The 22057-nt window shown below is 39.7% G+C and overlaps 3 protein-coding genes across 3 annotated transcripts in view; 1 reads left to right on the forward strand and 2 right to left on the reverse strand.

Moving 5' to 3' along the window:
• The window catches only part of lin54 (lin-54 DREAM MuvB core complex component), a 22253-nt gene extending 20700 nt beyond the window's left edge, over positions 1–1553 (reverse strand). Inside the window, exon 1 of the mRNA XM_047372667.1 lies at positions 1416–1553. The gene's annotated coding sequence lies outside the window, so the exon portion shown is untranslated. The remainder of the gene's footprint in view (positions 1–1415) is intronic.
• Positions 1424–9548, forward strand: cops4 (COP9 constitutive photomorphogenic homolog subunit 4 (Arabidopsis)). Its single transcript, XM_047372669.1, has 10 exons — positions 1424–1556; positions 3373–3452; positions 3541–3692; positions 3811–3914; positions 3996–4149; positions 4271–4421; positions 4511–4681; positions 5594–5709; positions 5825–5909; positions 8755–9548. The coding sequence occupies exons 1-10, from the start codon at positions 1483–1485 to the stop codon at positions 8886–8888; spliced, it is 1221 nt and encodes a 406-aa protein (XP_047228625.1). The 5' UTR covers positions 1424–1482; the 3' UTR covers positions 8889–9548.
• A 6066-nt stretch (positions 9549–15614) lies between these two features.
• LOC124872876 (placenta-specific gene 8 protein-like) lies at positions 15615–18162 on the reverse strand. The gene is made up of 5 exons (XM_047373286.1): positions 18015–18162; positions 17729–17837; positions 17257–17381; positions 16218–16326; positions 15615–16130 (listed from the first exon to the last, which is right to left on the reverse strand). The coding sequence occupies exons 2-4, from the start codon at positions 17811–17813 to the stop codon at positions 16222–16224; spliced, it is 315 nt and encodes a 104-aa protein (XP_047229242.1). The 5' UTR covers positions 17814–17837; positions 18015–18162; the 3' UTR covers positions 15615–16130; positions 16218–16221.
• Positions 18163–22057: the final 3895 nt, after the last annotated feature.

Raw genomic sequence — 22057 nt, forward strand, 5'->3', positions numbered from 1 at the left:
GATAGATAGATAGATAGATAGATAGATAGATAGATAGATAGATAGATAGATAGATAGATAGATAGATAGATAGATAGATAGATAGATAGATAGATAGATAGATAGAGTCTACAATGAATTGTTAAAACAATAATTGTATGCACAAGTTATTAAGATATTTTCCTGGTGTGTGTAGATTTTCTCTAATTCACACAGGGTCCAAATTATACATACAGACTTTACCTTCATTAATTTTGATATAAATGTCAATAAGCTTCATGGAGTGTTGTCAATATATATATATATACTGACATATATATGTCAGTATATATATACTGTAATGGTTTTCTATCTATCTATCTATCTATCTATCTATCTATCTATCTATCTATCTATCTATCTATCTATCTATCTATCTATCTATCTATCTATCTATCTATCTATCTATCTATCTATCTATCTATCTATCTATCTATCTATCTATCTATCTATCTATCTATCTATCTATCTATCTATCTATCTATCTATCTATCTATCTATCTATCTATCTATCTATCTATCTATCTATCTATCTATCTATCTATCTATCTATCTATCTATCTATCTATCTATCTATCTATCTATCTATCTATCCACTCTAAACTTCAGTTTCTATACAATTAATTTAATGTACTTTGTTTCAGTCAATTCTGTGCTAGTTGATCCAGAATGCTGCTGCCCGCGTCCTCACTAGAACTAAGAAAGTGGAGCACATCACCCCGGTTCTAAAGTCCCTACAATGGCTCCCTGCAGCTCAGAGAATAGAGTTTAAAATACTTCTGTTAGTCTATAAATCACTGAATGGCTTAGCACCAAAATATATTACAGACTTGTTGTCAGTGTATCAATCACCCAGACCTCTCAGGGCTTCTGACTCAAATCTACTCTGCAGAACCAGAACCAGAACCAGAACCAAACATGGAGAAGCAGCTTTTAGTTCTTATGCTCCACTAATCTGGAAGAAACTCCCAGAAAACTGTAAAAGCGCTGAAACCCTAAGTTGCTTTAAATCAAGATTAAAAACTTATTTGTTTAGAGTGGCCTTTGAATGTCTTATCTAAACATTATTAATTACGTTTTCAGTCCAATTTTCCTTTCATTTTCTTATCCATCATTCTATTCTCTTTATTTATTTATTTATTTTTAATTACCTCTGTTGTTTGATTTTCTGTATCATTGTAATGTTTTTCCTTATGTACATCTCCTTGAGTGCATTGTTGCTGAAAAGCGCTATATAAATAAACTTGACTTAATCAACAATTATGAACCTTGCTCAATAACTCTAGAAAGGTCATTTTTACTTTTACAACCCTTATTACAGAAATTATAATTTGATAACAGTTTCAACGATAAATGTATGCCAGTTAGCGTATAACGTGCGCGCTCATGTGACTTACTGCTGCACACGCGCAGAAAGGCCAAGAAACCGGTGTTGTTGACATTTTAGCAACACGTTTAGCGACAATGGCGGCCGAAGTGAGACAGGAGCTTGCACAGTTGATGAATTCAAGCGGATCTCACAAGGACCTCGCTGCCAAGTACGTAGCTCTCAGCAGGGAAAAACGTTAACTGCAAAAAAAAAATCCGTTTCCAAACGGAAACGCCGCATTCGGCGTTGGCTAACAGCTATGTAGCATCGGCAGACTTAGCTATGCTAACGTAATTTACTCAGTTATATTATTCATATGCCACATCCATTTGTTAGATTACACTTTTAAGTCTGACAATGTGGTGTAATTTAAGTGCATCTTTAAGTGCACAGCAGAGAGGTCCCTCTGGGTTACTGATTTATTTTGTAATGCTTGCTAACTTACATGGGGAAGCTAACTTTGTTTTTTAGCTTCCAGCTAGAAAAAAAGCATAAAACACTGAAATGCTTCAAGAGGGAGCTCAACTGTGCATGGAGAGGGAAGGATTTCTGAAGTGTTTTGAACAATTAGATATGCACTGATCAGAGTTTTGTAGCCCATTTCGGATCTTCAGTTGAACCAGCGTTACTTTAGCCAATCCAGATAATTTATTTCACAACTGTAATTAATGGAAATCCTAATTTAAATTTCTAGCCTTCCTTCTGTGAGCAGTTATTAACCAATGATATTAAGAACAGAGGGAATGTCACACTGCGCATGTGAGAGGAGTCACTGTACAACTAGTTTCTACAAATATGTTAAGACAAAGAGCCTCTCTTTCTGATTCTGATTTCTGTTAGAAGTAGCTTCGTGAGTGAATAGCTGACATGCCAACATAACAAGCAGTTTGTTATGAAATAGCTTCTTTTAGGATTTGTTCTTAGTCTGACTTCCTTTTCCATCACATCACTGATACTGAGCATAGCTTGTTTGGAGTCTCCTTACCTCAGCAACAACTTCCCCACCGAAGGGTGTTGTTATTGGCTCAACCTTGTAGCCCTTCTCTAAATTGTTCATTTTAGGAGCTAATTAGAATTGAGTTTAATTCATACAACCAAATTTGCTCTAGATTTAGTGGAGTACAATCCAAAGTCTTATAAGGCATAATTACTGGTTGACATTTTTGTTCAAGGATGAAGTGCAATTAAAGTTATATTTTACAATACAAAGAAGTAGATTTACTGTTATTTGAACCAACTTTATTTGGATTAGCTTTGTCTTTTCAAAAAAAACAAAAAAAAAATGTTACGTGAACAAACCCAACTGCTTTCAGAAGGGTGGCTTCTTGGTTATTATTCCAACTCGTCCTGCCTTTTCATAAATGTCAAATCAGGTCAGATTGGATTTCAGCTCCCCAGTTACGGTGATTTCCTCAACACAATTGACACTGCTTAACTATGGTGCGTTCACTGACTGGAAGAAGGGTTGTGTTTTCAAACTGAAAATTATTTAATGGCTTGACGGACCAGCACTTTTCTTGTTGCATCTTCAGTTAAAAGGTGGAGGTTATCTGGCTGCCATTTAAACATGGCTTCTGTTTGCTCATGTGTTGTTTGTTAACGTGGAATTTTTCTGTTTTGATGCATGTAATGAACGAAAACTATACTCCCAGGTCCATTTGGTGATTACGGTCAACAAAATGGTCAATTTCAATCATTGGCCCAATTTTTTATTTTTTGCTGACCTCTGTGTTGCTTTTCACTGCCATCACAGTATTTTGTCATAATTCACATACAGATGGTATTGATCCCAACATGAAAGCTGTCCTGACGGAATCTCCTCTCAATAATCTGTTGTTAAAGTGCATGTTTGAACAGAAAACCCGTTACATTTTCTGAACTTCATTCTGGAGTGTTGCCTTTCTTCCACTCTCACATTTTTAAACTTTTATTTAGCATTTTTTTGAAGACTTTCTCAAAAAAATCTATGAATTTTTTTTTTATAGATATCGGCAGATTTTGGAGAAGGCCATTCAGCTGACAGATGCGGAGCAGCTTGAGTCCTTGAAGGCCTTTGTTGAAGCAAGTATGCAGTACAGACATTCTTTTCATGCAGCCATCCTCATCTATAAGTTTGTTTCTTTGGGTGACTTTTAACCTTTACGCTTCTGCAGTGGTCAACGAGAATGTCAGTCTTGTCATCTCGAGACAGCTGCTGACCGATTTCTGCACACACCTGCCCAACCTGCCTGATGCCACAGCTAAAGCGGTGTATCACTTCACCTTGGAAAAGATCCAGCCGAGGGTCATCTCCTTCGAGGAGCAGGTAGATTTCTTTATCTTCTCCCAAAACCGGCATGGAGATTTTCCCTAAAGTTCCCAGTAAGTTAAAGAAAACAACTGGCTGTATCTGGCATGGCTAAACAATGTTTCTGTTCCCTCAGGTAGCCTCAATCAGACAGCACTTGGCAACTATTTATGAAAAGGAGGGAGACTGGAGAAATGCTGCCCAAGTTTTAGTTGGCATTCCTCTGGAAACCGGGCAGAAGTAAGTAGTCTGTTTGCAGACTACCTTTCAGATCACTGGAAACTTTCTCTTCTTTGAACACTTCTTTGCTTTCCCCTTTAGGCAATATAATGTTGACTATAAGTTGGACACGTACCTAAAAATTGCCCGACTCTACTTAGAAGATGATGACCCGGTACAAGCGGAGGCCTATATCAACAGAGCCTCGCTGCTTCAGAACGAGTCCTCGAATGAACAGCTGCAGATCCACTATAAGGTGCATGATCTCTTGTTGATTTTAAAACGGCACCTCTCTCTGAAGTGGCAGATTCTGCACATTTTCTGCAGAGAAGAAGGTTCTTATGTTGTAATGTGACTAAAGCCGTTTTCCTTTTCAGGTATGCTATGCCAGAGTGCTTGATTTTAGGAGGAAGTTCATTGAAGCTGCACAGAGATACAATGAACTGTCTTATAAGTCTATTGTTCATGAAAGTGAACGTCTGGAGGCACTGAAACATGCCCTGAACTGCACCATACTGGCCTCTGCAGGTACACTAAATATGTCCTTTGTTGACATCGTCAGAAATCATCTCATCAGTTCCTTCCATACTTCTAATCCTGTTTTTGATTTGTTACAGGACAGCAGCGTTCCCGCATGTTGGCCACTCTGTTCAAAGATGAGCGCTGTCAGCAACTGGCTGCTTATGGGATTCTGGAGAAGATGTACCTAGACCGCATCATCAGAGGAAACCAGCTCCAAGAGTTTGCTGCAATGCTGATGCCCCATCAGAAAGCCACAACAGCAGATGGTAAGAAGAGATTACTGATTTTTACGCCATAGAAGCTGCAAAGTTTCTGGTTTGGAGCACACGTTGTTTGACTTGGTTTCTGTTTCCTGGCTGAAGTTATATTTAGGAAACTCTAGTGAGTCTTTATGTTCATTTTGCTGATTTTTAAACTGTTTGAGAAAGCCCAGAGTAGCAAGATTTCAGTTTCTGGTCCAACATCATTTGTTTGCTGTTAGGATTGTATTCGTGGCTACAATAAGCTGCCAGACCATCAGGCAGGCTCAAGGGATATCTGTACATAAACGTAGCAAATCCTGTGCTTCCTTATGCTGACTGTATGAGCAGCAAAGCCAAACATTCACTAGAAATGTGTCTCTCAGCCAAGTGAGCGTGAAGTAAATCTTGAAACAATAGTTTAGTTTTTTTAAGCATTGCTATTCTGAGAGTTTATGAGCAGATATTATCTTACCTGCAGTAGATCAACTTCTTAATAAAATAAGTTTGAACAAAGGGAGCATTTAGTCAGGGCAGAGTAACTAGACATTACCTCACTACAGACCCCTGATTCAAATCTGATGGGTTTTGATAACTGTAATTCTAAGCAGAGTTCTCAATCTAACATTTGTGCATTTCTTTGGGTAGGTTAGCACTTATAGTTTTGTTTTCGCTCTGTGAACAAAACCAAGCATAAATATGAAACACATACAATAAACATTGGTTGCAAAGATTGGCCCAGTTGCAAACACATTGTTAGAGGTACAAAGCATCCAAAAAAAAAATAAATAGTGACACATATTCCATATCTACTGATGCTGGAATCATTTGAAACAATTTTAAAATAAAGAAAACTTTGTCATTTTAGAAACAATGCAACAGTTAGTGATGAAAAAGAGCCAACTGCAGCTCTAAAACTAAGACTCTCTGTTGTTTCAGGCTCCAGCATCCTCGACAGAGCTGTGATCGAACACAATCTCCTGTCGGCCAGCAAACTCTACAACAACATCACTTTTGAAGAGCTGGGAGCATTGTTGGAGATCCCCCCTGCAAAAGTGAGGAGTTATTGCTCTGATATTTAACCAGGGCATTTGCTCTATAACAGGTATACTCGACGTCCTACAGATAACATGTATAACCAGCAATAAGCAGAATGTTTTTTGTGTTTAGGCTGAGAAGATTGCATCTCAGATGATCACTGAAGGACGCATGAATGGCTTCATTGACCAGATAGATGGCATTGTTCACTTTGAAAGTGAGTCTCGACGGTTTGCTGTCTCTTTTTTTTTTCATTCATATAAGCAGGTTTTCTTTTTTATTTTCTAGGTAAGTTGGTTTTTCACCTGCTTAGTTCAGTCTTCTTAACTGTTTCGAAGTGAGTTACACTGAGATATGGACCTACAGTGTTTTTGGCCTGCAGTGGTCGGTAACTTATCAAAAGTTGTCCTAGCAAGAAACGGGTGAACCGTCAACTGGCTCATGGCTCATTGGTTCATGTGGGCACTGAAAGGCTGACCTGCGTTATCCAATCTAACAGAACAACTACTGCAGCTCAAATTGCTGAAGAGGTTTAAGATGTCAAAATACACAGCTGATTGCAGCTCATTGAAGTGGAGCTACATGGCTGTGGACCAGTCAGGATGTCCATGCTGACTCGTCACCTGCTAAAAGCTCAAACAATAGGAACACGAGCATCAGAACGGGACCAGGAAGCAACTGATAGTCTGCACGCCAATACTAAATCTGAGCAGTTGGATGGACCGCCAATACTGGCAGCACCTGAGATAAATTTCAAAAGCCGAGGTGCAATAACTCATGGAGAGTAGTAAGGTTATTGTGTTCATGGAAAAAGAAAGAGAAGAGCGAAAATGTGGGTTAACTGCAATCAATATCATAAATTAAATATGCAACACTAATATTGTGTCCTCTTCTTGGATGTGGGGTCACCGGCATTTGGATTGGCTGAGTGGTGGTGGTAGAGCTGAGCTGAATAAGGTTTCTCCCTGGGCTATCATTGCAGTAGCAGTGATATGGTATGTCTGTGTGGTTGCGGGGGCATGGTGGGGGACGCCGGCCCCGAGTACTTGCCGCTGGCCAGGGACCTGCTGTGTGAGTTTGTACCATCTTGGTGTGGGGTCGGGGGTTCCACTGTGGGCGTGGTGTTCGATGGTGTCTGCCCTGTTGCGCCTGTGGGGGAGGGCTGGGGTAGCATTGTGCAGGGGCTTGCTTTGCCGTCGCGGTGCACTGTGTGGTGGGGACAGGACGCAGCGCGGGTGCTTGGAGCAGGGTTCTGTGTGGAACTTACGCTGTGTGGGTGTCGCTTCGTCGGCTTTTCGGGGATGAAGCTGTGGGGGTGTGCCCCTGTGCTGTGAGGAGGGGATTCATGGTATTTGGGTTTGGGGGCATGTGTTCGATATCTGTGTCCTGGTTGGTGGTGGCCCTGTGGGGAGATTCATGTTGGGGTTCATAGGGGGTGGGGGGGCTCATGGGGTTAGGATCAGAATTCATTAGGGGTTGGGACTATTTTATTCTGTGGCGGCTCTGGTTGATGTGCTAGTTTGGACCATGTAGACCCTTGTTTTGTACAGGGCCCCTTCTCCGGATGAGGATGGGGGTCGTTGGGGACTGGGGTCGGGGTGGCGGTTTGGGGTCCGGGCCGGGGTCGCTCAGGTTCACGTACGAGCCCGGGCTAGCCCGGGCCAGGTTCGGGTGCTGGTGCGGTCTGCCTGTCTCCACCCCCGGAGGGAAGGGGACCACCTCCTGGGTCCGGGTGCTGGCTGTCCCTATGGTGTATCGGCACCTGGACCTGGGAGTATAGAGTATGTATGGGGAGTGTGAGTAAGTGTATGACGTCCATTGTTGTTTGTCTTTACGTTGGGTGCATGGGTGTGAGTGTTTTTATGTGTATGCATGAGGGTGGGAATGTGTGATTGTGACTGTGTGCCTGTTTTTTGTGTCAGGTTGGGTCTTGGACTGCTCCCTCTCCTGGATCAATTTAGGCCCCCCATCAGATGTGGAGCCTATTTCCTTCCCGCACACTACCTGCTGTTGGTTGGTGTCTCTGCCCGCCGGTGTACTTGTGGTTCTCGGTGTCCGGAGCTGGGTGCTTTGGTGTGTGCCGGCTCACTCCCGGTGGTTGCTTGCTGGGGCTTGGACCCCTGGGCTTTGTTGGGACTCTGCTTGGGGAGTGATGTGTCCCGGGGTCTCGAGTCTCTGGGTCCATGGCTGGATCTGCTCGGGCATAGGCGGCTGCCGGCGGGGCCTGTGCGCTCGTTGCTGTGGCTCCCTTGGGCTTCTGCACTGTGGCCCCTGGGACTCTCCCCTGCTCTTCTCTGGGGGGTTGCGGTAGTCCCGGCGGTGGTTCTCCTGGGGTTCCTGTCCTATGGGGGGGGGGCCTTTGGATGCCTGTGGCTTGGATCTTCTCGGTATCTGTCCCGGGTCCAGGGGGGGCAGGTCTGTGGCTCCTCACACTCACTATTGCATATTTTTATGGAGAAACCTTGTATACACAAGCGCACTTACATTGAGACCCACAGGTGTTTAGATTCAGGTGTTAACACATACACAAATGTTCTATATTGAGACGCATTTACCACTAAATACATCTTGCATTCATAAGTACCGTGCACTTTTTGGTAAAAAAGCTGTTAAAATGAATGTTTCTGCAGGTGTAGAAGCAAGCAGGGTGTAATCTTGTATTCTATTCATCCTTCTTTCTTTCCTCCATTCTTTTTTCCTTCTCTCCCCCTTTCCTTTTTGCCCTACTTCTCTCTCTTTCGTGCTTCTACTTTTTTCCTTTTCGTTTCTGTCTGTGTCTGTAACAATTGAAATAATCCCAAAGCAGTTTCTAATAAAGTTTCTTTTATAAATATCAAGCAGAGCATTAAAGCTGTAATTCACCACTTGTGAAAGTAAATCTGGTGGGGTTTTTTCTTGGCACTCAGATAACAATTCTAAGTGCTACTGTGCCGGACAGGACACGGTTAAAAAAAAAACAAATCTGGATTGTTCAGCATCTTCACAGAGCGGTTAGAATGGAGTTCAGCCTGTATGTCATTAAATGGTTGGATCTTCTCATTGTTTTCTTGTCTCTCCGGCAGCCCGCGAACCCCTTCCTACCTGGGACAAACAGATCCAGTCTCTTTGTTTTCAAGTAAACAACCTGCTAGAAAAGATCCGCCAGGCAGCTCCAGAGTGGGCAGCACAGGCTATGGAAACCCAAATGACCCAGTGAACTTCAGTACACCTCCCTCCAAACGAAACCTCCCACCTGCTCCATCGGCCCAAGCTAAAGTTCTGTCTCCCTGCTCAAACTGAATCACCACTGAAGCCCAAGTTATTAAAACACTTGAGATGAACTTAATATTGTTTGGATTTAGTTTTTATTATTACTTCTCTGTGTTGCTCCATATGTGTTCTCTAATGTCCTATCTGTATATTTAATTACAGTTGATGAGGCCAACATTGTATAAAGTAAAACATAATGCAAAGTTAGTCAAGTTATCAACAAATAAAGGCTTATCGGTATATCAGTCAGCTAAAATTGATCAGTGTATAATTATGATTTAAGCTTCTATGGTACACAAAACATGTCGGCAGAGTCTTTAAAATAGACTAAACACACATAAGATAAAGTAATATAGATTTTGTTGAAAGTTTACATGGTCTGTTACCTGTAGCAACATTGTAACATTATGGTGCCTAACTGAAAAAGAAAAACTTTATTTTTCCAATTTGAACATTTGTTTCATGAACATGTATGAAATGTTCAATACCTTCTACAGGTTCTCATACATCCCATCTTAAATGTAAAAGTAATGTTTTTTTAAAGGTTGAAAATGATTTAAAAATAAACTTGATGGATCATCAGTAGATGTGACCATCTATAAAAGCAGAGGTTTGGAAAGTTTTGCTGGTCTGCAGCATACAGCTGTGTGTTAACACAATACTAAAACAGAAAGACATCAGCAGTGATCTCAGAGAAGCAACTGTTGTGGCTTGTCAATCTAGGAAGGGTTATAAGGCCATTTCCCAGCAATGTGATCTCCATCATTGTACAGTGAGAAATATTATGCGCATTCTTCTCAGGAGTGGACATCCCAGCAAGTTTACCCCACGGTCACACCGCAATCATAGGAAAAATTGCAAGAAAAAAAAAATCTAGGTTAGGTAAGCATGTTAATCAAGTTTATGGCTGAGCAAGAATGGCCTGATTGGAAGTGTTGCTAGGGTTAATATTAAACTGCCCTATTGCCAATTATTAGAACTTAACTTTTGTCTCTATTCAGTCTGAATGGTTTTACTTTTAAAGATGAAATTAGTCTTGAAAAACCTGCTTGAAATAAAATGTTACAATGTTAGGGATCATTCTCTTGGGACTATTAATATCTTCCCAAAATTTAAGAGGAATTCAACAGTAAGGATATTGTCACTGATGGACAACAATACAATACATATTATTATAGTTGGCACTAAATCACCTTTTACTGTCTAAAAATATGATGAAAAATAATTACAGTTATGCTATTGGATATGGAGTTCTGTCTTTCAGCAGAGTTCAATTGGAAAATTATTTTAATCCCAAAAGGAAATTAAATGTAACTCATCCAAGTTTCCTCAAAGAGTCGTCGTAGATGCTGATAGCTGTGGGCAGGAAGAATCTCCTGTAGCAGTCTGTCTTACAGCAGATCTGAAGAAGCCTCTGACTGAAGACACTGTTGTTGAACAACAGTCTCATGAAGAGGATGTTCAGGGTTCTCCATAATGTTCTTCATTTTATGAATCATCCTTGTTTGCACAATGATCTCCAGAGGTTCTAGAGGAATCTCCAGAACAGTCAGTCTTCTTTATTCCCTTTAGTCTCTGGCTCTGATGCTGCTACCCCAGCAGATGATGGCAAAAGAGATCACACTCTCCACAACAGACTTATAGTAGATCTGCAGCATCTTGCTACAAACACTGAAGGTCCTAAGCTTCCTCAAGAAGTAAAGTCTGCTGTGTCTCTTGTTGTAGACGGCTTCACAGTTGCATCTACATTCCAATCTGTTAGTTGGAAATTATGGTGGATTTTCTCTAATCTACACATATTGAAAATTATAGGGACACATACATGGACCCACCTTAACATTTGATTAAATGTTCCTTAGCAAGTTGCAAAGAAACAACACATTTTTTGTTACCGTCTAGAAGCTTCTGGCAGAATTCTGGCTGGATATTTTACCTTTCCTTCAGCAATGGCAGACTTATTTTAAATTAGTTGGTTTACTTCACATATCCTAGTTTTCAGCAAAGTTTATATATGAACTTTCTATTGGACTGAGGCCAGGGCCATCCCAGAAGCTAAAGGTTAGCCTACTTTTTCCATTTTAAAGCCAGTTATGATGTGTTTTTGTGATCGTTTTCCTGTTGGAAAAGCCACTTGTCTCCAGGTTTCAGCCATATAGATTTAAAATGAAGCTTAAGTGTTTGGAAGCAGTCCTCCTTTTTTATTATTCCACCCACTTCGTGCAAAGCACCAGTGATCGGCATGGCAGTCAGGATATTACTAATCTGACGCAGTAAGTTCAACTAGTCACACCACAAAATCACTTCTTATCTGAGTCATAAATGTGGGATTTATTGATTAGTCCCAGACCAATTAATAGCTGCAACTCTTTTGAATATTTAATCCTTAGTTTTCCTCATCCAAATTGCAAAGCACTAAAACCACTTCTGTTTGTTGTTTTGTACAGTCCACCAGACCCTTACTCTCAATGTTTAGATCAGTTTTCAGACCTTTTATCTGATTTAGTGTTAAATACAGACAAGGTTATTATAGTGGGGGGATTTTGACATGTTGACACTGAAACAGATTGGCTTTGCTCAAAATATTAACAAACCTACCCACCTTTGTCTTCATTCTCTGGACCTTGTGCTGACATATGGCATTGAGAGTAAAGAAATAACAATATTTTCTCATAACTCTGTTCTGTCTGACCATTTTCTTAATAACCTCTGAGTTTAATTTAACCGAGTACTCCACACCTGAAAGAAAATTCATTACAGTCGATCATTATCAGGCGATGCAATAACACCCTTTAAAGAATCTGTTCCACTTTTAATTTCCTCATTATCACAGAAAAACACAGTGGAGGGCAATAATTTAGTTTCTTCCCCTTCACAAATTGATTCTCTTGTTCATAGTGTTACTTCATAATTGTGTGGTGCATTAGACAATCCAGCCCCCTTGAAAAAGAAGGTAATTATTCATAGGAGGCTGGCTCCCTGGTTTAATTCAGAGCTCCGTACTTTAAAACACAATGTTAGAAAATTGGAGAGAAAATGGCGCTCTACACACCTAGAGGATTCCTACTTAATCTGGAAAAATAGCCTACTGTTGTATAAAAAAGCACTTCGCTAAGCTAGAACCACATATTTCTCATCTGGAAAAATACCCTACTGTTGTATAAAAAGACAATTTGCCAAGCTAGAACCACATAAGGAATAATTCTTAGTACAGTTGCTAAATTTACACATAGACATAGCTCTGTTACGCCATCCATTCCCTTAGCTCTCAGCAGACATGACTTTATGGTATTATTATTATTTTTTTAAGATATTTTTTCGGCACTACTGGCCTTTAATTTTTGACAGTAGGTGGACAGGAAAGAGGGGTAGAGAGAGGGGGAGACATTTGGTAAATGTCGCCAGGTCCAGGACTCGAACCTGGGACAGCCGCTTCGAGGACTGTAGCCTCTGTATATGGTTGCACGCTTAACCCCAACACCAATCCCTTATGGGATTATTTTTAAATAAAATTGATTCTGTTAAAAACAAAATCATTGGCTTACTCCCGAAGATGATAACTTCATCCTCAGCAAGTGAGACAACATTGGAAGTAACTGTAGAAACCTTCACTTGATCAAGATGATTTAATAAATAACAGACCTATATCCAGTCTTCCGTTCTTATCTAAAATTCTTGAGAAAATAGTTGTTAATCAAATGTGTGAGCATTTACACAGCAATGATCTGCTTGAAAAGTTTCAGTCAGGTTTCAGAGCTCATCATAGCACTGAAACAGCTCTGCTGAAAGTCACTAATGATATTCTTATGGCCTCAGATAATGGACTTGTGTCTGTACTTGTCCTGTTAGATCTCAGTGCTGCATTTGATACAGTCGATCATAATATTCTCTTAGAAAGGCTGGAATATGCTGTAGGGATCAGGGGAACAGCGCTAGGCTGGTTTAACTCTTATTTGTCTGACAGATTCCAGGTTGTTCATGAAAATGATAAATCATCTTTAAACTCCAGGGTTAATTGTGGAGTACCACAGGTGTTCAGTACTTGGGCCAATTCTCTTCACTATATATATGCTTCCAATAGGTAAAATTATCAGGCAGCATAGAATAAACTTTCACTGTTACGCTGATGACACTCAGCTTTACTTATCCATGAATCCTGATGAGCCCAACCAGTTAGATAGACTACAAGCATTTCTTGAAGCAATAAACATTTGGATGTCTTTAAATTGTCTCCTTCTAAATTCAGACAAGACAGAAGTTGTCATCTTTGGACCAGAGTCTTTGAAACAGAAACTGCTGAGTCAATCACTTAACCTGGGTGGCATTAAATTGACTTCCGTTAATAAAGTAAAAAACCTTGGTGTTATTTTTGACCAGGAGATGTCATTTAAATCCCATATTAAACAGGTTTCTAGGATTTCCTTCTTTCACCTCCGGAACATTGCCAAAATTAGAAATATCCTATCCAGGAGTGATGCTGAAAAACTAGTCCATGCATTTGTTACTTCAAGGCTGGACTATTGTAATTCGTTACTATCAGGATGTCCACAAAATGCAGTTAAAAACCTTCAGCTGATTCAAAATGCTGCAGCAAGAGTTCTGATGAAAATTCAAAAGATAGATCATATTTCTCCTACTTTAGCTTCCCTTCATTGGCTCCCTGTTAAATCCAGAATAGAATTTAAAATTCTCCTTCTCACATATAAAGCCCTTAATGATCTAGCTCAACCATACATCTGAGATTTGATTGTTCCATATGTTCCTAACAGAGCACTTCGTTCTCAGACTGCAGGTTTACTGGTGGTTCCTAGAGTCTCTAGAAGTAGAATGGGAGGCAGATTCTTTAGTTATCAGGCTCCTCTCATGTGGAACCAGCTCCCAGTTTTAGTCTGTGAGGCAGACACCCTGTCTACTTTTAAGGCTAGGCTTAAAACTTTCCTTTTTGATAAAGCTTATAGTTAGAGTGGCTTAGGTTATCCTGAGCTATCTCAGTTATGCTGCTATAGCCTTAGGCTGCTGGATGGCATAATGACCACTTTCACGCTCTCTGCTACATTCTCATACTTCTGCCCAATTTTGCATTATTTGCTGTTATTTCAGCTTTTAACTTTATGTTCTCTCTCTTTACTCTTCCTAGAAGCTACACCTGGCCTGACTCTGTGTTTACCTGTGACACCTTTCTGGAGGAGGGCCACTGACAACTTAATGCTCACCTTCTACCGATGATCCACTTGGCCCTGTCTTTCAGTGTTTAACCCTATTTTTCTCCTAGACATAGCTACTGACTGAGCTTTTACTGTGACTAAACAGTATGTGCTCTCTCTCATACTCTAAATTTGAAAACTGGCTCAGAGTTTATCTGTTTTTTCTTCCTAGATGAAACCACTAAAGGAGCTACATCCATTAACATTTACTTTTCCTTCCCATAGAAAGTACTTCTGGATCAGTGCTTCTGTGTTCTTTTTGTGTCTCTGCTCTGTTCTCTCAAACCCCCAGTCGGTCGTGGCAGATGGCCGCTCACACTGAGCCTGGTTCTGCTGGAGGTTTCTTCCTGTTAAAAGGGAGTTTTTCCTCTCCACTGTCGCAACATGCATGCTCAGTATGAGGGATTGCTGCAAAGTCAACGCCAGTGACTGTCCACTGTCTCTACATGCTCATCTGGGAGGAGTGAATGCTGCAAGTCACTGACTGGATGCAATCTGCTGGGTTTCCTTAGACAGAAAAACATTTTATCCAATTTGAATAAATAACTGAATCTGACTGCACCGTTTGATAGTTGGGATTAATTGGAATTTATGCACCTGACTTGAATCTGTATGATTCAACTGAATTGACTTAGCTCATTTTAAAGTTACCCACTTTTCACACAATGCAACAGGAAACAACACTCACCAATTATTTTTACCTCTGCCTTCCTCCCTCCCTGTTGGATGGGGGAGTCAGGTTTAGCCTAAACCACCTCAGTTATGGTTGAGGTGCAACACACTCTCCATTTCTGCTACCTGTGCGACACCTTCTTTTTTCCAATGGTTATAATCAGTCTGACAGAGAGAGGTACCCCCAATCCTTGTGGTTTTTAGTATAACAATGACCATCAGTGGGCTCTAAATGGACAAACTTTATCAGTTTACTTAGTACCCCTACACATAGCCCATTCTAAAATGGCCAAACTCTAACACTCAGTAGTTTAATCTAACCTCCCCAACAACCCCGTACCATTCCAAACCCTTTGTGAAGTGCCTTGAGATGACATGTGTTGTGAATTGGCGCTATATAAATAAAACTGAATTAAACTGAAATTAATATGGTGTGATATTGCCATCAAATTTCTACAAACAGCTACCAGACTGTTATAAAATGATTTAGATCAGCTGATCCTCAGGAGGTACCTGGAGTGTTACCTCCAGAGATTTACTGTTTCCTGTAAAATAGCAGACTCATCATTACACCATAAACTATTATCACAAGCGCTGTAAGCAACATGCAGAGAGCTTAAATCAAATCTGTATTGGTGACACATCAAGACTAGACTGTAGCTGTCACTGCCCTTCAGCTGCAATGTGTGACTGCTTGTATACAAGGCAAGACTTTGGAAAAAAATGACATTTTCTGAATCTTTGCAAATTTGTAAGAAAATCTTTGATAAAAATGAAAGAAAAAGAGACAAGCAAAGACCTTTAATGGTCCATCTTAAAAGTATTTATTAAAAGCATTTGATTTAGGAAGCTGATTAGGTTTACAGGTATATAATCATACTCCCAAGATCCTTCCTGTAGAAAATGTGAACAGTTTTACAAGCTGGTATTAACGGAAAAGAAGCCTTTTACAACATGATGTTAGGCAATCCATTTTAATTACTTGAGGCAAAAGTTATTGGCTGTAGTATAATCCCTCTCTTCCTTCCAACAGCTCAGAACAGCACAATACAACAGCAGAACACCAGAACCCTGTGTGGGACCCAGCTGAGTTAGGGTCAACCAGGTCGCTGCAGGAGATCAATGTGGTTTCCCTCAGTTAATAATAATTCATGGGTAAAGGCAGGAAAACAAGGAATTGTGACAAGTTGAAAAAGGTAAAGAGCACACTGTAAAAAACAATGTCATAAATAGAAGCATTTTTTCATCACAGAGAGGAATAGGCTCCTCATCCTCTGCAGTCCAGGGGTTTTATTACTCCGTTCGCAGGACGGCATCTAGAAGGCACAGAGGTAACACAGTTTCTCATTGGTTCAGATCTCCCAGTTGTGCAAATATTGAATGCTTGTATGTGAGAACCTCACCTGTTCAGAAAATGCCCTGCGCCTTTCTCCGGTCGATATCTCTCTTCAGCTGGCAGGTGGCGCAGAAAGAGCAGAAGACAGCCGACAGGTAATCCTTGCACAATGATCCCTAGAAGCACAAACAGTAACTCTGAGATGCTGCAGCGCTGACATGAAGCATGATTTAGAGTTCCTGGTAGAAGACCTAAACATTAAAGAAGACCATCTCTAAAAAAATACTAATGAGAAAACACAACACTTTGCTTTAAAAGTTTAACGTTGCCAGTGTGTGGCCTGACGCCAGTGGGGCGACGGCAATGTCCTCCATCATGTGCCTTATCCTCTACTGCTTTACCAACCAATCACTTCCTCTGATTTATGTTGCAAGCCTAAGGAGAATCACACCTCTTTCATAAAATAAACCTAGCTCTGATTCAGGCAGCTCCTGCAATAAAATCTTTCAGGCAAGGCAAGTTTATTTATATAGCATATTTCAGTAGCAAGAGAATACAAAGTGCTTCACACGAAGGGGAAAAAAAACTAAAACATAATAGGCAAAGTATATTACAGTGACATAAAGGTAATTAAGAAATAAAGAGAATAGATTGATTGATCATTAGCACATTGTTGCATGAGTTTCCATATCTGTCCCATTGCGTTTGAGTAATATGTCATTCACTTTGTTAAACTGTGCTGTTTCTTTTCAGACAGCTCCCGTCAGACAGTCTGAACTGGTTTCATAAACCTTTATTTTTTCTTGCTTCCTTTCTACTCTTTCTTTCTATAAAATATTGAGCAGTTTTGCATTAATTAACGATATTGGTAAAGGTTTTATCAATACAGTCTTTGGAATGACATTAGGAAAAATGATATATTAACCTGCATCTCAAAAAATCTTTCCTTTTGTTGCCTTGATGCCTGCTGCGATACGTCATACCTGGCAAACAGTGGTGATTCCAGGATAAATGGTGCAAAGGGAAACCCCCTCCTTTTACAGGCGAATTCTTAATAAGTTTTGAATTGAAATTACTGTTGTTCCAAATTTACTTTGAGAACTTACTCTGATGTTGTATCTGGTTCTGTAGACGGCTCGGATGGGCATGCCGGTACCGCACAGGCAGCACTCATCCATGTCGCTGGCGATGGAGCAACCAAGACACGGGAAGCAGAAAAATCCATACATGCCTAAGACACAAAGAGTAAGAATGTATTAAAGGATAAGTTTAGAGCTAAAGAGACTTTTTCGGTGTTTTAGTTATGGCCCTTACTCCTGATGTTCCTTTTTTTCTCATTTTGAGCTGAAATGTAAACAGTTGCTGAGCTAAACAAGCAGCCCCACCCTTTATTGAGCTACAGCAGGTAACAACCAAAGGTTGAGATTACATGCTCAAACAAAAAACCATAACACCGAACTTTTTAATTTTGATCTTAGCTAAAAAAAAACAATTCTTACCTGGCTGGAAAATGCATAACAATCTAATCTCAAAGTATACATTTCATTTATGGAACAAAAAAGCATGAAAGCTACTTACAAGTTCCACAGTCCTCACAGCAATCACACAGCTTAGTCTGGAAATCAGAGGGATCATATCTGCCTGGTTGGTTGGTCACAGCCATGATGATGAGGATAAAAACTTCTCTCTGTGGGATGAAGAGAATCCTTTTCTTTTAAATCTCCAGGCCACTTACTCCTCCATCTCCTCCCTCATAAATCTCTGTAAATCTCTCCTCTTTTAAACATTAAACAGCTTGGAAGCCAAAATGATTTAACTGCAAGGGGCTTCCGGTCAAGCAGTTGTTAGAAGAAAAAAATCTTACCAAATGGAGATCTGAAGGACGGTTGTACTGCTGAGCGAATCTCCTGGATGACAGACTGAGAGCAGGAGGCAAAGGCGACCTTTATAAGCAATCAAAGGGGACCTGCTTGGCTGTAGGAGTACTTCCTGTTCCACTGTGATGAAGTTTATGGTAAACAGATCATTAAACACACCTATACACACCCAACGGTGTAACAATAAACCCTAACAGTGAGGCACCTGCCTTTTTGCGAAACATCTACAGCCCATGTGATTTTCCCCATGCAGAGGTTCAACTTGGAGTAAAATGGAAGAAATATTCTGGAAGTACTCACATTTTCTCAGTTATACAGATCTCTTTTAAAGGTGTGTAAGATTGGGCTTGTCAGCAAAAAACACTTCAGGTAGGTCTAGCGTTAAGCAAATAATAAACATGCGAAAAGCACCTCATGCCCACTGTTAAGTATGGTGGAGCATCGATGATGCTGTGGGCCCATTTCTCTGCTATAGAATCTTGAGGGCATGGCATAACGGAAATACAAATTTTAAATTAGATTTCAAATAGAAATTTGCTGGAGTTTTCTAGACTACTGAGAATGGGTTGGCATGGCTTCTTTTAGCAGGATAATAATCCAAAACATATTAAAACCAAAAAAAGAAATGGTCAAGCAAAGTCTAACAAAGTCCCCACTCCTAAATCCTACAGCACACCTTCGGCTGAGGTGAAGAGAAGAACGTAGCAGTAACTGTGCCTCTGGTCATTTTGTTAAAAACAATTATTTTTGATTTTTCTTTCTCACTAAATAAATGTTTAGACATTTCCTGCATATGAAATAAAACTTTGTTTTGCACTGCCAGAGTCACATCCAAAGGCTTGCAAAGGTACGGTACTAATAGCCAGCCCTTTAGCTTTGGTAGCATTGATATCAGATAACAAATATTGACAAACTGACAACATTCTATACAGACCCTATCTGGTATAAGATGTCTTATTAAGAGCCATTAGTTTATATTTTATGGACGCCATATAGGAAAATGCAGTAGATTAGATGGTCTAAAGTTGACTGTGCTGAACTGAACAAACTGGGGTGTGGCCAAGTTCCCGCAATAAGAGTAAGTGAGCCAATTTTAAGTAGTGCAATAAATGTATTGTTATACCCACTTTTACCACATTACTTTAATTGGGTTCATAAACAATAAATATATGATGGGAAATATTTTAACAGTCGTATCCAAACTTTTTGCAGTATAAGGCAAAATCGAGTAGAAAGTAAGGGACCATAATTTAGTTTTTCTGATTGAAAATCCAAAACAGTTGTATTGTGAATTATTTAGTTTTTATCTGCTCAGCAATAAATACAACATTTTAATAAAACAAAGCGGAAAAGAACAAATTACTGTACGTCGAAAATAAAGGTCTTCGACGATTGCCTTGATAAAAAAAAAATTCCCAACATTTTCAGTGGAATGTTTTTTATTTTGTTAGATTAGAAAATGTTTTTTGTTTATTTCCAGCAACAAAATCCCCTTGCTGCATTTAGCCAAGTTTAATGAATTGGTGTCCCTGAGTAAAAGGTTGCTGGATGTTTGTGGCCCTAATTGCTAACATATTAAAATAGAATCAAAAAACATGGCTAAACAAAGAAAAATATTTGTGATCTAGCTAACATTTTCCCTTTCAGAAGATATAAATTACATAAAGTGCCTATATGCACCTGCTAATTTGCTGGAGGGTTAAATTTGCTCCATTGTTGAACTGTGGTTGGGGGCCAAACAAAATTATTCCAAGGGCCACAAATGCTGTTCTCTAGACAGCCCTTGGTTATTGAAACTGTGGTGGAGCAACTTAAAATATAACTTTTTGACAGCAGCTTAAAAATTAGAATTTTGTCAGTTTCTCTGGGTTTTATCCAGTGCTTTATTTATTGTTGGTTTCTTGGATTTCTGTCACTGGCAACAGAAATTTGTGATAAATTAGCAATTTTTGTCATTTGCAGTAATTCCTGACTGTTTTATGTTCTGACTGAACATAAATTCAAAAATCAGAATCAGAATCAGCTTTATTGCCAAGTTCATACATACAAACAAGGAATTTGACTCCGGTACACTTTGCTCTTTGGTTTTGTTTTTGCATTACAGAATATTCATATTTATAATGTACAATATACACATATATAATATGTGTATATAAAAAGAATACAAAGAGACACCTAATTTCTTTAAATTTTTCTACCTTAATAAGGACAGACATCCAGATAATATTTTAAAGCTATCTTGATGAGGAATTCCTCAGGGTTTCTTGAGGTCTTTCAACGTTTTTTTGTCCAATCCCTGTCCCTGAACGTGACGTATTATAAATGACTTCAATTTCAATGTTTTACAAAAATGTACAGGTTTAAACATAATGGCAAATGTAGTAGGCTGAGGCCAAAGTTTATCAATTAATTTCTTACACTTGTTTATAAATCACACAAAGAGTCTGACAGATAAAAAAAAAACGTTTATAGCATTTGGACATTGGGCACAGGTCACCAGTCCGTCACAAACAAGCACACATGCACAAATTTATACCAAAAACCAGTTTAGAGTAACAAATTAATCTAACAGTCATTTGTTTGAGCTGGAACAATCGAGGTTACCTGGAGAGAACCTATAAATTTACAGGAAAAAGATGTAAACTGGAGAGAGACCCCAGGCCAGGACTCAAACCCTGTTTTTTTTTTTTTTAAGGTTTTTGGGTACTAGCAGCCTTTATTCATTAACAACTGGACAGGACGTAGGGCTGAGACAGAAGAGAAAGACATGTCTGGGGTTTGAACCCAGGACATCTTCATTGAGGAGTGTAGCCTCAGCATATGGTGCATTTGCTCCACCACCGAGCCACATGGTGCCCCAACCCTGGATATATTTGCTGCAAGGTAACAGTGCTAGCAACTAGAATGCCTAAATAGAAATAACCCTCTTAAATTGTAATGTTTATGTTTCAGATTTATTTATAGGTTTATTTTATATTATTCTTCAAGTTTATAAAATTGATCTGAATACTGTGGCATAAAAAGTATTCATACTCTCGAACTTGTACATATTTTGTCACATTACAACCACAAAATCCATTATTTTCTTGAAATTTTACATGACAGAACAACATACATAGATGGGCACTCCAGCTGTATTTTTCTTTCACAAAAAGCACTTCAAATGCTGGCCAAAAAGCTCAGTTTTGGTCCCAGAGAACCTTCTTCCAAATGCTGCCTGTGGCATGGCCTGTGGCCACTTTTCAATAGAACGTTTCATAGCTTTCTTTCAGCAATACTTTCTTCTTGTCAGTCTTCTATAAAGGACTAATTTGTGGAGTGCACAACTAGTAGTTGTCTTTTTTAACCTTCACTTGTTTGCTATACACCAAGTTTCCTGATAAATGCTCTTTGAGAGCAAGTTGTGTCTTTGCAACTGGCTGCTGTTAACAAATGGCCTAACTATCCAGTTCAATGTTGGTTCTTTGATGAGCTGTCTTCTATGTACAGACGCAACAAGCTGTTCTACTTCCCTATGCCATAAACTTTGGGCCTGACACACCAGCGGCACACCTTGTCCTCTTTTACAACCCCACGATATGGAAAAAAGAGCAGAGTACATAAGGTTGTGCAGATGTCTTTTTCCTCTAAAACCCCCTTAAACCTTTCCTGGGATTTCAGGTTTCTTAATGCCTGCTGTGCTCTATTTTACACACACGGTGGCGCTGCTTTCCACAAAACTAACCGTGCCCCAGCCATTATGTGTATGAGCTCACATAATAACGACCTGCCTGTAATGATATGGGCTCCCAACATAATGAGCAGCTGTAACTGAAACTCAGGAATGGGCATGATTTTCAATTTCCGACAGAATAAAGTGTCCAAATGACAATGAACAGGGTTGTCATTAGGCTGCAACTCCCAGGCACGAGCTTCTCAAACATGGGGCTTGGTAGTGACGAACACGGCTGCTCTAAAGGAGAATGCACAGTTCCAGTATGCAGTTAAATATGTTTTTTTACAACACAACAGAGCACAATTTTAAACACAA

Source organism: Girardinichthys multiradiatus, chromosome 8 (assembly GCF_021462225.1).
Source record: "Girardinichthys multiradiatus isolate DD_20200921_A chromosome 8, DD_fGirMul_XY1, whole genome shotgun sequence".
NCBI lineage: Eukaryota > Metazoa > Chordata > Actinopteri > Cyprinodontiformes > Goodeidae > Girardinichthys > Girardinichthys multiradiatus.